Genomic DNA, 16,273 nt, shown 5'->3' with positions numbered 1-16,273 from the left:
CATATTCAAGTGTAGAAGTTCAGTAGAATACCCCTTAAAAACCACACATTCAATAACTGCATAGTTTGTGCCCCCTTTAAGACAGTACTCACTGGTGTTAATCTGATATTCTGTCTCCTCCTCTTTCACTCCCAAAACGTCTTCCTCCTTCACCTTTATTGAGATAGCATCATCTTCCTCTCTAAACGGTTCTTTCACTATAACAGCCTCATCTTCCTCCTTTTTCATTCTGAATGATTCTTTCTCTCCTTTCACAGTAATATCCTCCTCTTCTTCTTCTTCTTTCACGACAATGTTCAGCGCCAGAGCTTCTTTCTCCAAACAGCAGACCTCTTCTTTAACGGGGGATGAGTAGTTTAGTGAGCTCATGGTCAGTGACATTAGCTAGCTAGCTAGCTAGCATTAGCGACTAGCTTAGTGCTAGGCTCAGCAACAATCTTTAACAAGTTTGCAAATTGAACATGCAAATTAGGTTCAAATTAACCAGTTAATACGTCAAGTGAACTGCGTTTACAACACTGAGATTACATAATGTACATTAACATGGTCTAAAGCGTCAATCTTCCAGTTTTATGTTGGCTAGCAAGCTATCGAGGTGGTTGAAAGAGTAGCCTTGTTGTTGTTCCTGAAGAAGCGTCCCGTCCAGTCCATTATACGTCACGCAAGAAGCATCACCTGAAAGACGCTCGTCGCCATCTGCTGACTGGAGTGGGTAACGCAGTTTGGAAACAATAGTTACTACACTTTTTGTATTGGAAAGAACGTCAATTATTTAACAATAAACTGATACATTTTCTCTTACTTCTTACAAATAATACTTTCCTGTACACAGACGTAGAAACTTAATATGAATATGTAGATAATAAATACATACTTTTGTGCCGCCATCCTGTCAGAAGGTAACAGACTGTTTTATTACCGTGGTAACGATGGATTTTCATTGTGTTCCATGGTGTTTATCGCCCCTAGTGGAGCTTTCTGGTACTTAGAAAGACTGTACGGAAACAGTAAGTAGAGAATTCGTTATGCTATTGTACAGAGGTGGTTGCACATTATTAGAGTAATTAAAGGAGTTAGCCAATTACCATATGAGTAACAATTAGCTATATGGTTTGGCATCATGCCAGATACATGGTACATTGGCACGTGCTTTGTATTTATGCAACTTCAACTTGAAATGTATAATGTACAGCTACAGTATGTCGATGTGAATTGAATAGTAAAGTATATTCTTTTCTGTATTTTGTAGTTTCACAACCTAAACATTTTTAATATTAATTCAATATTAATTCAAGAAAAGTCACGACTTGGAAGTTTTATTGAAGACTTAGTTGTTAGCTATCTGTCTAGTTTTGCATGGGAACGCACTTCAAGGGCAGAATAACTTAGATGAATAGGTAGCATGTTAATACACATTTTCTCTGCTCATTTTTCACATTAGTTTTAATCTAGATGTGACGGTACTATTTCCTTAAAGCCACGCTCTATAAAATACGAATAAACCTGTAAACAACAGAGCAAATGCATCACATGCAAATAGCACTTGATTATCAGAGGTGTGTATTATGACATCATATAGAACCACCCAGACATTCCAAATATCACTTGATTATCAGAAGGGTGTATTATGATGTCAGAACTACTTGCCCTGCTGGACACAATAGAGCAAATGCATCACATGCAAATAGCACTTGATTAACTGTAGTGCTTTACACTGAGTCTACAAAACATTAAGAACACCTGCTCCTTCCATGACAAACTGACCAGGTGAATCCAGGCTAAAGCTATGATCCCTTATTGATGTCACAAGTTAAATCCACTTCAATCAGTGTAGATGAAGGGGAGGAGACAGGTTAAATAAGGATTTTAAAGCCTTGAGACAAATGAGGCATAGATTGTGTGTGTGTGCCATTCAGAGGGTGAATTGGGAAGACAAAATATTGAAGTGTCTTTGAACGGGGTATGGTATTAGGTGCCAGGTGCACCGGTTTGTGTCAAGAACTGCAACGCTACAGTTTCCCCATGTGTACCAAGACTGGTCCACCACCCAAACAGTAGCAGTCAATGCAGTTTAAGATTTGAGAGAGCAAAGCTGTATTTGTATTAGTTGGGGACCTACTGCTGGTTGTCCTGGTAACAGATACCAGTCTATCTTCCTGTCAACTAACAGAACTCTGCTGGTTGTCCTGGGAACAGATACCAGCCCTACTGGGAACAGATACCAGCCCTACTGGGAACAGATACCAGCCCTACTGGGAACAGATACCAGCCCTACTGGGAACAGATACCAGCCCTACTGGGAACAGATACCAGCCCTACTGGGAACAGATACCAGCCCTACTGGGAACAGATACCAGCCCTACTGGGAACAGATACCAGCCCTACTGGGAACAGATACCAGCCCTACTGGGAACAGATACCAGTCCTAATGGGAACAGATACCAGTCCTAATGGGAACAGATACCAGTCCTAATGGGAACAGATACCAGTCCTAATGGGAACAGATACCAGTCCTACTGGGAACAGATACCAGTCCTACTGGGAACAGATACCAGCCCTACTGGGAACAGATACCAGCCCTACTGGGAACAGATACCAGCCCTACTGGGAACAGATACCAGCCCTACTGGGAACAGATACCAGCCCTACTGGGAACAGATACCAGCCCTACTGGGAACAGATACCAGCCCTACTGGGAACAGATACCAGCCCTACTGGGAACAGATACCAGCCCTACTGGGAACAGATACCAGTCCTACTGGGAACAGATACCAGTCCTACTGGGAACAGATACCAGTCCTAATGGGAACAGATACCAGTCCTAATGGGAACAGATACCAGTCCTAATGGGAACAGATACCAGTCCTAATGGGAACAGATACCAGTCCTAATGGGAACAGATACCAGTCCTAATGGGAACAGATACCAGTCCTAATGGGAACAGATACCAGTCCTACTGGGAACAGATACCAGCCCTACTGGGAACAGATACCAGCCCTACTGGGAACAGATACCAGCCCTACTGGGAACAGATACCAGCCCTACTGGGAACAGATACCAGCCCTACTGGGAACAGATACCAGCCCTACTGGGAACAGATACCAGCCCTACTGGGAACAGATACCAGCCCTACTGGGAACAGATACCAGCCCTACTGGGAACAGATACCAGTCCTACTGGGAACAGATACCAGTCCTACTGGGAACAGATACCAGTCCTACTGGGAACAGATACCAGTCCTACTGGGAACAGATACCAGTCCTACTGGGAACAGATACCAGTCCTACTGGGAACAGATACCAGTCCTACTGGGAACAGATACCAGTCCTACTGGGAACAGATACCAGTCTATCTTCCTGTCAACTAACAGAACTCTGCTGGTTGTCCTGGTAACAGATACCAGTGGGCAGATCTATTGTATTTGTTCAAACTAAACTACAGCACTTACTTTGATGAGTCAAATCTGATCCTTTCATCTCTTCTCCTCCTCTCACAGTTCCACTCAGCCCCGTTGTTTTCCTGCAGTCCACCAGCAACACAGACAACGTCTTCATACCCAGCAGTAAGGTGCTACCGGGAGAGGCACGACACGGGGACTCCTGGAGGGTGGAAGGGGGTGAGATAGCATTGTCCTGTTAACCATAAAGAGGGGACACATGCCATTATGGATGCTGATGTCACTGTTGACATAAAGTGCTTTACAGGAACCCAGCCCAGACCCCAATAGAGCAAGCTGTATGCTAGACCACACCAAGCTGTATGCTAGACCAGACCAAGCTGTACCATCTGGTGTTCTGATCTGGAGAGACTCTTCTCTTCCTCGTCAGCATCAGGATGTTGTTGAGGCTTCTTCCCAGAGGATCCAGGATAGTCATGTCTCTCTCCTGTGTGAATGAGAACATCAAACAAACTTATGATCTTCTATTACAATCACAGTCTTACAAGAGGCTTTAATATGTCTAAAAAGGGCCTAAAATGGCCACTTTCATCATGATTTCTAAATATATTGTTTGTGATGCAAAAGGGTCGTTCCACAAAATGGTTGCCTTTTGCGTCCCTTTGTTATAAGTATAAGAATTCAATACATCTCATTTAAAAGTCCCCTAAACATGTGTACCAATGGCAGATTGCCCCTTAAACAATTTATACAGTACTGAACAACATATTAAAGTGTAGAACTTCAGTAGAATGCCCCTTTAAAACCCCACATTAGTTCAACAACTGCATCGTTTGTGCCCCTGTTTTTAAGATAGTACTCACTGGTGTTAATCGGTACTTCAGTCTCCTCCTCCTCCTTTTTCACTCCCAAAACGTCTTCCTCCTCCTCTTTTATTGAGACAGCCTCCTCTTCCTCTTTTACTCCAAAAGGTTCTTCCTCTTCTTTCACTACATTCTCTTCTTTCAATGTTATGGCATCTTCCTCCTCTTTGATTCTGAAAGCTTCTACCTCCTCTTCCACTCTGACAACCTCTTTCCCATCTTCCTCTTTCACTGTAATATCATCCTCTTCTCCTTTCAAAGCAATAGCCTCCTCTTCCTCCTTTATCATCCTGAAAGCTTCTTCGTCTCCTTTCACCAGAGCTTCTTTCTCGGTTGAGTTTAGTGACCTCATGCTCCGGGAGATTAGCCTAGTGCCGTATCTAGTTAACACATTTGCTAATTTAAGCAAATTGCGTTTAAATGAACTAGTAGATACGTAAACAGAATTATGTTTAAAACACCAAGAGTAATATACACAAGATTGGTCGAAAGCGCTTCAATGTTTCGGTTTTATGTTGGCTAGCAAACCACCGCTTTGGTTGAATCAGAAGCCTTTTTGTCGCTGTTAAAGAAGCCTCCTGTTACTGTCCACCAGATTATACGTCACGCAAGAAACATCACCTGAAAGACTCATATCGCAATCTGCTAACATTTAATTGACAACGCCATCTGCTAACATTTAATTGACAACGCCATCTGCTAACATTTAATTGACAACGCCATCTGCTAACATTTAATTGACAACGCCACCTGCTAACATTTAATTGACAACGCCACCTGCTAACATTTAATTGACAACGCCACCTGCTAACATTTAATTGACAACGCCACCTGCTAACATTTAATTAACAACGCCACCTGCTAACATTTAATTGACAACGCCATCTGCTAACATTTAATTGACAACGTTTTTTTGGGGAAAGCTTTTCCATCGACCAGGAGATGGTGGTCATTAGCGTCATTGTTAACAGCTATACATCGCGGGAGACAAATGCACTCAGACACACACATTCCTCTTCTATTTGTTGTTGCTATTCTGTCTCTCACTGTTCAAATAAACCATTAAAATCATAGACGGATCATTTCTTTGTCAGTGGGCAAATGTACAAAATCAGCAGGGGGATCAAATACTTTTTTCCCTTTTATATATTATAAAATAAGGCATGATGATTGATGCTTGGTTGCCATTTGACAAATAAAATAATAATCTCATCATTCGGGTAAAAACTTTTATTCAACCAGTGGGAGGTTTGTAAATGCCACCAGGAAAGTCGAAAGAGGAACTCTTCATTGAGACAATAATAAACAGCAATCCATGGGCGAGTTGTGGTGGATATTATAAACTAAGGGTCTGCTGGAGTCCAAGTCAAACCAATATTCTTTATTTCTGAGCTCAGAGAGAATAACAGAGTTACACAGTGCAGTGTAGACAGTCTGAATTCCTGAAGCATTGAGTGATTAGCACATATCTTTATAGTTTCTTGTTCCTGGGAGGGACTTTATTCATACAAGGATGCAGGTGCAGCTGGTTTGCAACACAGAATGATCCTCCCAAGAACAGGAGATTATAATAGGATAGTTTCACAAGGTTAGTCACATACTCAGTTATGCGGACACACATACAATTAACATTTTCCATTACAGAGTCTGTGAACATTTTAATTTAATTAAATCATCAGTGGGCCAACAATGCAAATGTAAACAATGGAGCAAATGCATCACATCCAAATATCACTTGATTATCTGTAGTGCCGGAGGAATGACACACCCAGATAAACACACAGAGAGTTTAAAAATATCCCTGTATTATCTCTGTATTATTAGGATTCTTTGTACAAGTACATTTTACATACATTTTCATTTACATTTTTTACATACAGTTTCATCTGGTAAAAACAAGTAAACACATTCTCAGTCAACAATATAAGACAACGGGAGCACTGTGTATGTTCTCTGATGAATTTTAAGTCAATGTGATGTGAAATATCAATTTACACACTAGGAGAAGTAATTAGGTCAATGTGAAGTGGAATATCAATTTACACACTAGAAGTAATTATTCTCTGCTGTGTGGATTCTCACATGATGATTAAGTGACTGTGATGAGCAATATGTCTTCACACAGTCTGACCATTTGTAAGGGTTCTCCCCTGTGCGCAGTCTCATGTGTTTTTTCAGGCTTCATAATTTGGTAAAATTCTTTGCACAGCGGGAGCAGGCTTCTCCCCTGTGTGTATTCGCTCATGGGCTTTCAGGTGTCCTAACTGGCTAAAACTCTTTGCACACTGGGAACAGTGGTAAGGCTTTTCCCCTGTGTGGGTTCTCACGTGAACTTTAAGTGACTGTGATGAGTAATATGTCTTCCCACAGTCTGAGCATTGGTAAGGCTTCACCCCTGTGTGCAGTCTCATGTGTTCTTTCAGATGTCCTAAATAGACAAAACTCTTTGCACAGTGGGAGCAGTGGTAAGGTTTCTCCCCTGTGTGTATTCGCTGATGAGTTTTCAGGCTTCCTGACTGGCTAAAACTCTTTCCACACTGGGAGCAGTGGTAAAACTTCTCCCCTGTGTGTATTCGCTCATGAACTTTCAGGTTTCCTAACTGGCTAAAACTACTTCCACATTGGGAACAGTGGTAAGGCTTCTCCCCTGTGTGTATTCGCTCATGAGCTTTCAGGTATCCTAACTGGCTAAAACTCTTTGCACACTGGGAGCAGCGGTAAGGCTTTTCCCCTGTGTGGGTTCTCGCATGAACTTTAAGTGACCATGATGAGTAATATGTCTTCCCACAGTCTGAGCATTTGTAAGGCTTCTCCCCTGTGTGTATTCGCTCATGAGCTTTCAGGCCTCTTAACTGGTTAAAACTATGTCCACACTGGGCGCAATGGTGTGGCTTCTCTCCAGTGTGTGTCCCCCCATGTCTTTTCAGGCTTCCTAGCTTGGTAAGACACTTTCCAATCTGGGAGCAGAGGTGCCGTCTTGCTGGTTTGGATGTCTCTGGTTCCTCCAAATAAATTTTTTCTCCTGCCAAAGACAATGTTTTTTTTTTAAAGAGAGACCAAAATGAAATCTCCCCATGATAAAAGTGCTTGCTATGAGGTTCAATCCAAATCAGAGCCCTCAACCTGAGGCCAGTTTTCAAACATGTAATAATTTAAAACAAATTATGTTGTAGAGCTTCCTGGTAATTACTGATATGTTTACTTACTTATTTATTAATTATGTTTTAGAAGTCAGATTACAAACAACTAGAAAGTTCTAGGACCCTCAAGACACAGACATCGATGGATTCCTATCGAGCAGGTGGTTCTAAATACAGTATATAACCTTCATAGTTGTAAGATACATAATTAGACTTTTTCCATACACACAAACGCTTATTTCTCTCAAATTGTGTGCACAAATTTGTTAACATCCTTTTGCCAAGATAATCCATCCACCTGACAGTTGTGGCATATCATGAAGCTGATTAAACAGCATGGTCATCACACAGGTCCACCTTGTGCTGGGGACAATAAAAGGCCACCCGGACAGCTTCATTGGCTGGGCCTGGCTCCCCAGTGGGTGGGACTAGCTCCCCAGTGGGTGGATGGCTGCGCCCCTGCCTAGTAATGTGAAGTCCATAGATTAGGGCCTAATTTATTTATTTACATTGACTGATTTCCTTATATGAACTGTAAATAATTGAAATTGTTGCAGGATGTTCTCAATGGTGCAGCTGTAGAGCTTTTTGAGGATATGAGGACCCATGCTAAATCTTTTCAGTCTCCTGAGGGGGAATAGGTTTTGTTGTGCCCTCTTCACAACTGTCTTGGTGTGCTTGGACCATGTTAGTTAGTTGGTGATGTGGACAACAAGGAACTTAAAGCTCTCAACCTGCTGCACTACAGCCCGGTCGATGAGAATGGGGGCGTGGCTCGGTCATCCTTTTCCTGTAGTCCACAATCACCTCCTTTGTTTTGATCACGTTGAGGGAGAGGTTGTTGGCCTGGCAACAGGTCTCTGATCTCCTCCCTATAGGCTGTCTTGTCGTTGATCAGGGCTATCACTGTTGTGTCATCGGCAAACTTAATGATGGTGTTGGAGTCATGCCTGGCCGTGCAGTCATGAGTGAACAGTGTGTACAGGAGGGGACTGAGTACGCACCCCTGAGGGGCTTCTGTGTTGAGGATCAGCAAAGTGGTGTTGTTTCCTACCTTCACCACCTGGGGGCGGGAAGTCCAGGACCCAGTTTCACAGGGCGGGGTTCAAACCCAGGGCCTTGAGCCTAATGATGAGCTTGGAGGTGTTGAATGCTGAGCTGTAGTCAACTACTATGGTGTTGAATGCTGAGCTGTAGTCAATGAACATCATTCGTACATAGGTATTCCTCTGGTCTAGATGGAATAGGGCAGTGTGATGGCGATTGCATCGTCTATGGACCCGGTAAGAAAATTGAAGTGGGTCTAGGGTGTCAGGTAGGGTGTCAGGTAGGGTGACAGGTTGAGGTGAGACGATCCTTGACTAGTCTATCAAAGTACTTCATGATGACAGAAGTGAGTGCTACAGTCATTTAGTTCAGTTATCTTTGCTTTCCTGGGTATGGGAACAATGGTGAACATCTTGAAGAATGTGGGGACAGCAGACTGGGATAGGGAGAGATTGAATATATCCGTAACAGGTGTGCCTTGTTAAAAAAGTTAATTAGTGGAATTTCTTATCTTCTTTTATCTTCTTATCTTCTTATTGAGCCAATAAGTTGTGTTGTGACAAGGTAGGGGGGAGACAGCCCTATTTGGTAAAAGACCAAGTCCATATTATGGCAAGAACAGCTCAAATAAACAAAGAGAAACGACCGTCCATCATTACTTTAAGACATGAAGGTAAGTCAACATCGAAAATGTCAAGAACTTTCAAAGTTTCTTCAAGTGCAGTCACACAAAACTTGAAGCGCTATGATGAAAACTGTCTCTGACGAGGAGGACCGCAACAGGAAAGGAAGACCCAGAGTTACACCTCTGCTGCAGAGGATAAGTTCATTAGAGTTAACTGAACCTCAGATTGCAGCCCAAATAAATGATTCAGAGTTCAAGTAACAGAAACATCTCAACATCGTGAATCAGGCCTTCATGGTGCTGGAAAAAAACAAAAACACCACTAAAGGACACCAATAAGAAGAAGAGACTTGCAAGAAACATGAGCAAGGGACATTAGACCAGCGTAAATTTGTCCTTTGGTCTGATGAGTCCAAATTTGAGATGTTTGGTTCCAACCGCCATGTCTTTTTCCACCGTGAAGCATGGAGGTGGTGGTGTGATGGTGCTTGCTGGTGACAATGTCTGCGATTCATTTAGAATTCAAGGCACACTTAACCAGCATGGCAACCACAGCATTCTGCAGCGATATGCCATCCCATCTGCTTTGCGCTTAGTGGGACTGTCATCTGTTTTTCAATGGAGGACAATGACCAAACACACCTTCAGGCTATATAAGGGCTATTTGACCAAGAAGGAGAGTGGTGGAGCGCTGCATCAGATGACCTGGCCTCCACAATCACCTGACCTAAACCCAATTGAGATGGTTTGGGATGAGTTGGACCGCAGAGTGAAGGAAAAGCAGCCAACAAGTGCTCAGCATATGTGGGACCTCCTTCAAGACGGTTGGAAAATCATTCCAGGTGAAGCTGGTTGAGAGAATGCCAAGAGTCTGCAAAGCTGTATTTGTATTAGTTGGGGACAGCCCTACTGGGAACAGATACCAGTGGGCAGATCTATTGTATTTGTATTAGTTGGGGACAGCCCTACTGGGAACAGATACCAGTGGGCAGATCTATTGTATTTGTATTAGTTGGGGACAGCCCTACTGGGAACAGATACCAGTGGGCAGATCTATTGTATTTGTATTAGTTGGGGACAGCCCTACTGGGAACAGATACCAGTGGGCAGATCTATTGTATTTGTATTAGTTGGGGACAGCCCTACTGGGAACAGATACCAGTGGGCAGATCTATTGTATTTGTATTAGTCGGGGACAGCCCTAATGGGAACAGATACCAGTGGGCAGATCTATTGTATTTGTATTAGTTGGGGACAGCCCTAATGGGAACAGATACCAGTGGGCAGATCTATTGTATTTGTATTAGTTGGGGACAGCCCTAATGGGAACAGATACCAGTGGGCAGATCTATTGTATTTGTATTAGTTGGGGACAGCCCTATTGGGAACAGCTACCAGTGGGCAGATCTATTTAATTTTTTCAAACTAAACTACAGCACTTACTTTGATGAGTCAAATCTGATCCTTTCTTCTCTTCTCCTCCTCTCACAGTTCCACTCAGCCCTGTTGTTTTCCTGCAGTCCACCAGCAGCACAGACAACCTCTTCATACCCAGCAGTAAGGTGCTACCGGGAGAGGCACGACACGGGGACTCCGGGAGGGAGGAAGGGCTAGCATTGTCCTGGTAACCATAAAGAGTGGACACAGACACATATCATTATGGATGCTGATGTCACTGTTGACATAAAGTGCTTTACAGAAACCCAGCCCAGACCCCGATAGAGCAAGCTGTTTGCTAGTCCAGACCAAGCTGTACCATCTGGTGTTCTGATCTGGAGAGTCTCTTCTCTTCCTCGTCAGCATCAGGATGTTGTTGAGGCTCCCCAGAGGATCCACCATAGTCATGTCTGTCTCCTGTGTGAATGAGAACATGAAACAGATGGTAAATGTATGACCGTCTATTCCAATCACAGAGTCTTACAAGAGGCATGAATATGTCTAAAAAGGGCCTAAAATGGCCACTTTCATCATGATTTTATAAAATATTGTTTGTGATGCAAATGTAAAAGGGTCGTTCCACGAAATGGGTGCCTTTCCCGTCCCTTTGATATTTTAAGTAGAGATTATGTTTCAATAGTGAATTTTAAAAGCCTGTTATATTAAATGACGGGAACTTTAATATAGACCACATGGAGAATGCAATAAATCTAATTTAAAAGTCCCCAAAATATATGAACCAATGGCAGATTGACCCATCAACAATTTATAAAGTACTGAACAACATATTCAAGTGTAGAACTTCAGTAGAATGCCCCTTAAAAACCACACATTAGTTCAACAACGGCATAGTTTGTGTCCCTGTTTAAGACAGTACTCACTGGTGTTAATCTGATATTCTGTCTCCTCTTTCACTCCCAAAACGTCTTCCTTCTTCACCTTTGTTGAGAAAGCATCCTCTTCCTCTCTAAGCGGTTCTTTCTCTTCTTTTCCTATAACATCATCCTCTTCTTCCTTCACAATAACAGCCTCTTCTTCCTTCACTATAACAGCCTCCTCTTCCTCCTTTTTAATTTTGAAAGGTTCTTTCTCTCCTTTCACTGTAATATCCTCCTCTTCTTCTTTCACGACAATGTCCAGCGCCAGAGCATCTTTCTCTCCTTTCACAGTAATATCCTCCTCTTCTTCTTTCACGACAATGTTCAGCGCCAGAGCTTCTTTCTCCGTACGGCAGACATCCTCTATTTTAGCAGGGGATGAGTAGTTTAATGAGCTCATGGTCAGGGATGTTATCTAGCTAGCTAGCATTAGCGAATAACCTAGTGTTAGGCTCAGTATCAATATTTAACAAGTTTGCAAATTGAACCAGTAGCCATCTTCTTTAGCAGGGGAATAGTAGTTTAGTGAACTCATGGTCAGGGATGTTAGCTAGTTTGCTAGCTAGTTAGCATTAGCGGCTAGCCTAGTGCTAGGCTCAGTATCAATATTTAACAAGTTTGCAAATTGAACAAGCAAATTAGGTTCAAGTTAACCAGTTAATACGTCAACAGAAATGTTTTTAAACACTGAGATCAGCTAATGGACATTAACATATTTAAAACCTGAATGTTTCAGTCTTATGTTGGCTAGCAAGCTACCGAGGTGGTTGAAATAGTATCCGTGTTGTTTGTTCCTGAAGAAGCGTCCCGTCCATTATACGTCACGCAAGATGCATCACCTGAAAGACGCACATCGCCATCTGCTGACTGGAGTGGGTAACGCAGTTTGGAAACAATAGTTACAACACTTTTGTATTGGAAAGAACGTCATAATAATTGAACAATAAGCTGATATATTTTATCTTTCGTCTTACAGATAATAAGTTTCCTGACAACACAACAGTGGTCGGCCTGATCACCGACAACGATGAGATGGCCTACAGTGAGGAGGTCAGAGAACTGACAGTGTGGTGCCAGGACAACAACCTCTCCCTCAATGTGAGCAAGACAAAGGAGCTGATCATGGACTACAGGAAAAGGCGGGTTCAAACAGGCCCCCATTAACATCGACGGGGCTGTAGTGGAGCAGGTCGAGAGTTCCTTGGTGTCCACATCACTGTCATGACGTTGGCCTGGGGGAAAGGTTTATGACCGTCATAAATACCGCTTCCGCCCTTTTCTAGCAGAGACCCAGCCCATCTTCCCACCTGGAGCTAGGATAGCAGGGACTCTGCCCATCTTCCCAAAAACATCTGAAACCCACCTTCCTCTTCAAAGAGTATCTTAAATCCTCCCTTTTGGAACACCTTTTTTATTTACCTCAATCTAACGTCATTAAACCTGTTCTCTGATCAGCCAAACTAGTAGAGCAGAGACTGATCTGACTTCATTGAACCTGTTCTCTGATCAGCCCAACTAGTACAGCAGAGACTGATCTGACTTCATTAAACCTGTTCTCTGATCAGCCAAACTAGAAGAGTAGAGACTGATCTGACTTCATTAAACCTGTTCTCTGATCAGCTCAACTAGTGGAGCAGAGACTGATCTAACTTCATTAAACCTGTTCTCTGATCAGCCAAACTAGAAGAGTAGAGACTGATCTGACTTCATTAAACCTGTTCTCTGATCAGCTCAACTAGTGGAGCAGAGACTGATCTAACTTCATTAAACCTGTTCTCTGATCAGCTCAACTAGTGGAGCAGAGACTGATCTAACTTCATTAAACCTGTTCTCTGATCAGCCCAACTAGTACAGCAGAGACTGATCTAACTTCATTAAACCTGTTCTCTGATCAGCTCAACTAGTGGAGCAGAGACTGATCTAACTTCATTAAACCTGTTCTCTGATCAGCCCAACTAGTACAGCAGAGACTGATCTAACTTCATTAAACCTGTTCTCTGATCAGCCAAACTAGAAGAGTAGAGACTGATCTGACTTCATTAAACCTGTTCTCTGATCAGCCCAACTAGTACAGCAGAGACTGATCTAACTTCATTAAACCTGTTCTCTGATCAGCCAAACTAGAAGAGTAGAGACTGATCTGACTTCATTAAACCTGTTCTCTGATCAGCCCAACTAGTACAGCAGAGACTGATCTGACTTCATTAAACCTGTTCTCTGATCAGCCCAACTAGTACAGCAGAGACTGATCTAACTTCATTAAACCTGTTCTCTGATCAGCTCAACTAGTGGAGCAGAGACCGTAAGTCACCTTGTCCGAGAGAGATTTATATTGTTATCAAAACGTCACAACAAGCTGATCAGAGAACAGGTTTAATGAAGTCAGATCAGTCTCTACTCTTCTAGTTTGGCTGATCAGAGAACAGGTTTAATGAAGTTAGATCAGTCTCTGCTCCACTAGTTGAGCTGATCAGAGAACAGGTTTAATGAAGTTAGATCAGTCTCTGCTCCACTAGTTGAGCTGATCAGAGAACAGGTTTAATGGAGTTAGATCAGTCTCTGCTCCACTAGTTGAGCTGATCAGAGAACAGGTTTAATGAAGTTAGATCAGTCTCTGCTCCACTAGTTGAGCTGATCAGAGAACAGGTTTAATGAAGTTAGATCAGTCTCTGCTCCACTAGTTGAGCTGATCAGAGAACAGGTTTAATGAAGTCAGATCAGTCTCTGCTCCACTAGTTGAGCTGATCAGAGAACAGGTTTAATGAAGTCAGATCAGTCTCTGCTCCACTAGTTGAGCTGATCAGAGAACAGGTTTAATGAAGTCAGATCAGTCTCTGCTCCACTAGTTGAGCTGATCAGAGAACAGGTTTAATGAAGTTAGATCAGTCTCTGCTGTACTAGTTGGGCTGATCAGAGAACAGGTTTAATGAAGTCAGATCAGTCTCTGCTCCACTAGTTGGGCTGATCAGAGAACAGGTTTAATGAAGTTAGATCAGTCTCTGCTCCACTAGTTGGGCTGATCAGAGAACAGGTTTAATGAAGTTAGATCAGTCTCTGCTCCACTAGTTGGGCTGATCAGAGAACAGGTTTAATGAAGTCAGATCAGTCTCTGCTCCACTAGTTGGGCTGATCAGAGAACAGGTTTAATGAAGTCAGATCAGTCTCTGCTCCACTAGTTGGGCTGATCAGAGAACAGGTTTAATGAAGTTAGATCAGTCTCTGCTCCACTAGTTGAGCTGATCAGAGAACAGGTTTAATGAAGTTAGATCAGTCTCTGCTCCACTAGTTGGGCTGATCAGAGAACAGGTTTAATGAAGTTAGATCAGTCTCTACTCTTCTAGTTGGGCTGATCAGAGAACAGGTTTAATGAAGTTAGATCAGTCTCTACTCTTCTAGTTGGGCTGATCAGAGAACAGGTTTAATGAAGTTAGATCAGTCTCTACTCTTCTAGTTGGGCTGATCAGAGAACAGGTTTAATGAAGTTAGATCAGTCTCTGCTCCACTAGTTGAGCTGATCAGAGAACAGGTTTAATGAAGTCAGATCAGTCTCTACTCTTCTAGTTTGGCTGATCAGAGAACAGGTTTAATGAAGTTAGATCAGTCTCTGCTCCACTAGTTTGGCTGATCAGAGAACAGGTTTAATGAAGTTAGATCAGTCTCTGCTCCACTAGTTGGGCTGATCAGAGAACAGGTTTAATGAAGTTAGATCAGTCTCTGCTCCACTAGTTGAGCTGATCAGAGAACAGGTTTAATGAAGTTAGATCAGTCTCTGCTCCACTAGTTGAGCTGATCAGAGAACAGGTTTAATGAAGTTAGATCAGTCTCTGCTCCACTAGTTGAGCTGATCAGAGAACAGGTTTAATGAAGTTAGATCAGTCTCTGCTCCACTAGTTGGGCTGATCAGAGAACAGGTTTAATGAAGTTAGATCAGTCTCTGCTCCACTAGTTGAGCTGATCAGAGAACAGGTTTAATGAAGTTAGATCAGTCTCTGCTCCACTAGTTGAGCTGATCAGAGAACAGGTTTAATGAAGTTAGATCAGTCTCTGCTCCACTAGTTGAGCTGATCAGAGAACAGGTTTAATGAAGTTAGATCAGTCTCTGCTCCACTAGTTGAGCTGATCAGAGAACAGGTTTAATGAAGTTAGATCAGTCTCTGCTCCACTAGTTGAGCTGATCAGAGAACAGGTTTAATGAAGTTAGATCAGTCTCTGCTCCACTAGTTGAGCTGATCAGAGAACAGGTTTAATGAAGTTAGATCAGTCTCTGCTCCACTAGTTGAGCTGATCAGAGAACAGGTTTAATGAAGTTAGATCAGTCTCTGCTCCACTAGTTGGGCTGATCAGAGAACAGGTTTAATGAAGTTAGATCAGTCTCTACTCTTCTAGTTGGGCTGATCAGAGAACAGGTTTAATGAAGTTAGATCAGTCTCTACTCTTCTAGTTGGGCTGATCAGAGAACAGGTTTAATGAAGTTAGATCAGTCTCTACTCTTCTAGTTGGGCTGATCAGAGAACAGGTTTAATGAAGTTAGATCAGTCTCTGCTCCACTAGTTGAGCTGATCAGAGAACAGGTTTAATGAAGTCAGATCAGTCTCTACTCTTCTAGTTTGGCTGATCAGAGAACAGGTTTAATGAAGTTAGATCAGTCTCTGCTCCACTAGTTTGGCTGATCAGAGAACAGGTTTAATGAAGTTAGATCAGTCTCTGCTCCACTAGTTGGGCTGATCAGAGAACAGGTTTAATGAAGTTAGATCAGTCTCTGCTCCACTAGTTGAGCTGATCAGAGAACAGGTTTAATGAAGTTAGATCAGTCTCTGCTCCACTAGTTGAGCTGATCAGAGAACAGGTTTAATGAAGTTAGATCAGTCTCTGCTCCACTAGTTGAG

The 16,273-nt window shown here is 42.6% G+C and overlaps 1 protein-coding gene across 1 annotated transcript; it reads right to left on the bottom strand.

Moving 5' to 3' along the window:
- Positions 1–5,475: 5,475 nt before the first annotated feature.
- Positions 5,476–12,241, bottom strand: LOC116362214 (zinc finger protein 2-like). Its single transcript, XM_031816538.1, has 4 exons — positions 11,391–12,241; positions 10,829–10,926; positions 10,516–10,693; positions 5,476–7,282 (listed from the first exon to the last, which is right to left on the bottom strand). The coding sequence occupies exons 1-4, from the start codon at positions 11,785–11,787 to the stop codon at positions 6,435–6,437; spliced, it is 1,521 nt and encodes a 506-aa protein (XP_031672398.1). The 5' UTR covers positions 11,788–12,241; the 3' UTR covers positions 5,476–6,434.
- Between the last annotated feature and the right edge of the window lie 4,032 nt (positions 12,242–16,273).

Source organism: Oncorhynchus kisutch, unplaced genomic scaffold, assembly GCF_002021735.2.
Source record: "Oncorhynchus kisutch isolate 150728-3 unplaced genomic scaffold, Okis_V2 scaffold817, whole genome shotgun sequence".
NCBI lineage: Eukaryota > Metazoa > Chordata > Actinopteri > Salmoniformes > Salmonidae > Oncorhynchus > Oncorhynchus kisutch.
This window is presented reverse-complemented; position numbering and strand designations above follow the sequence as displayed.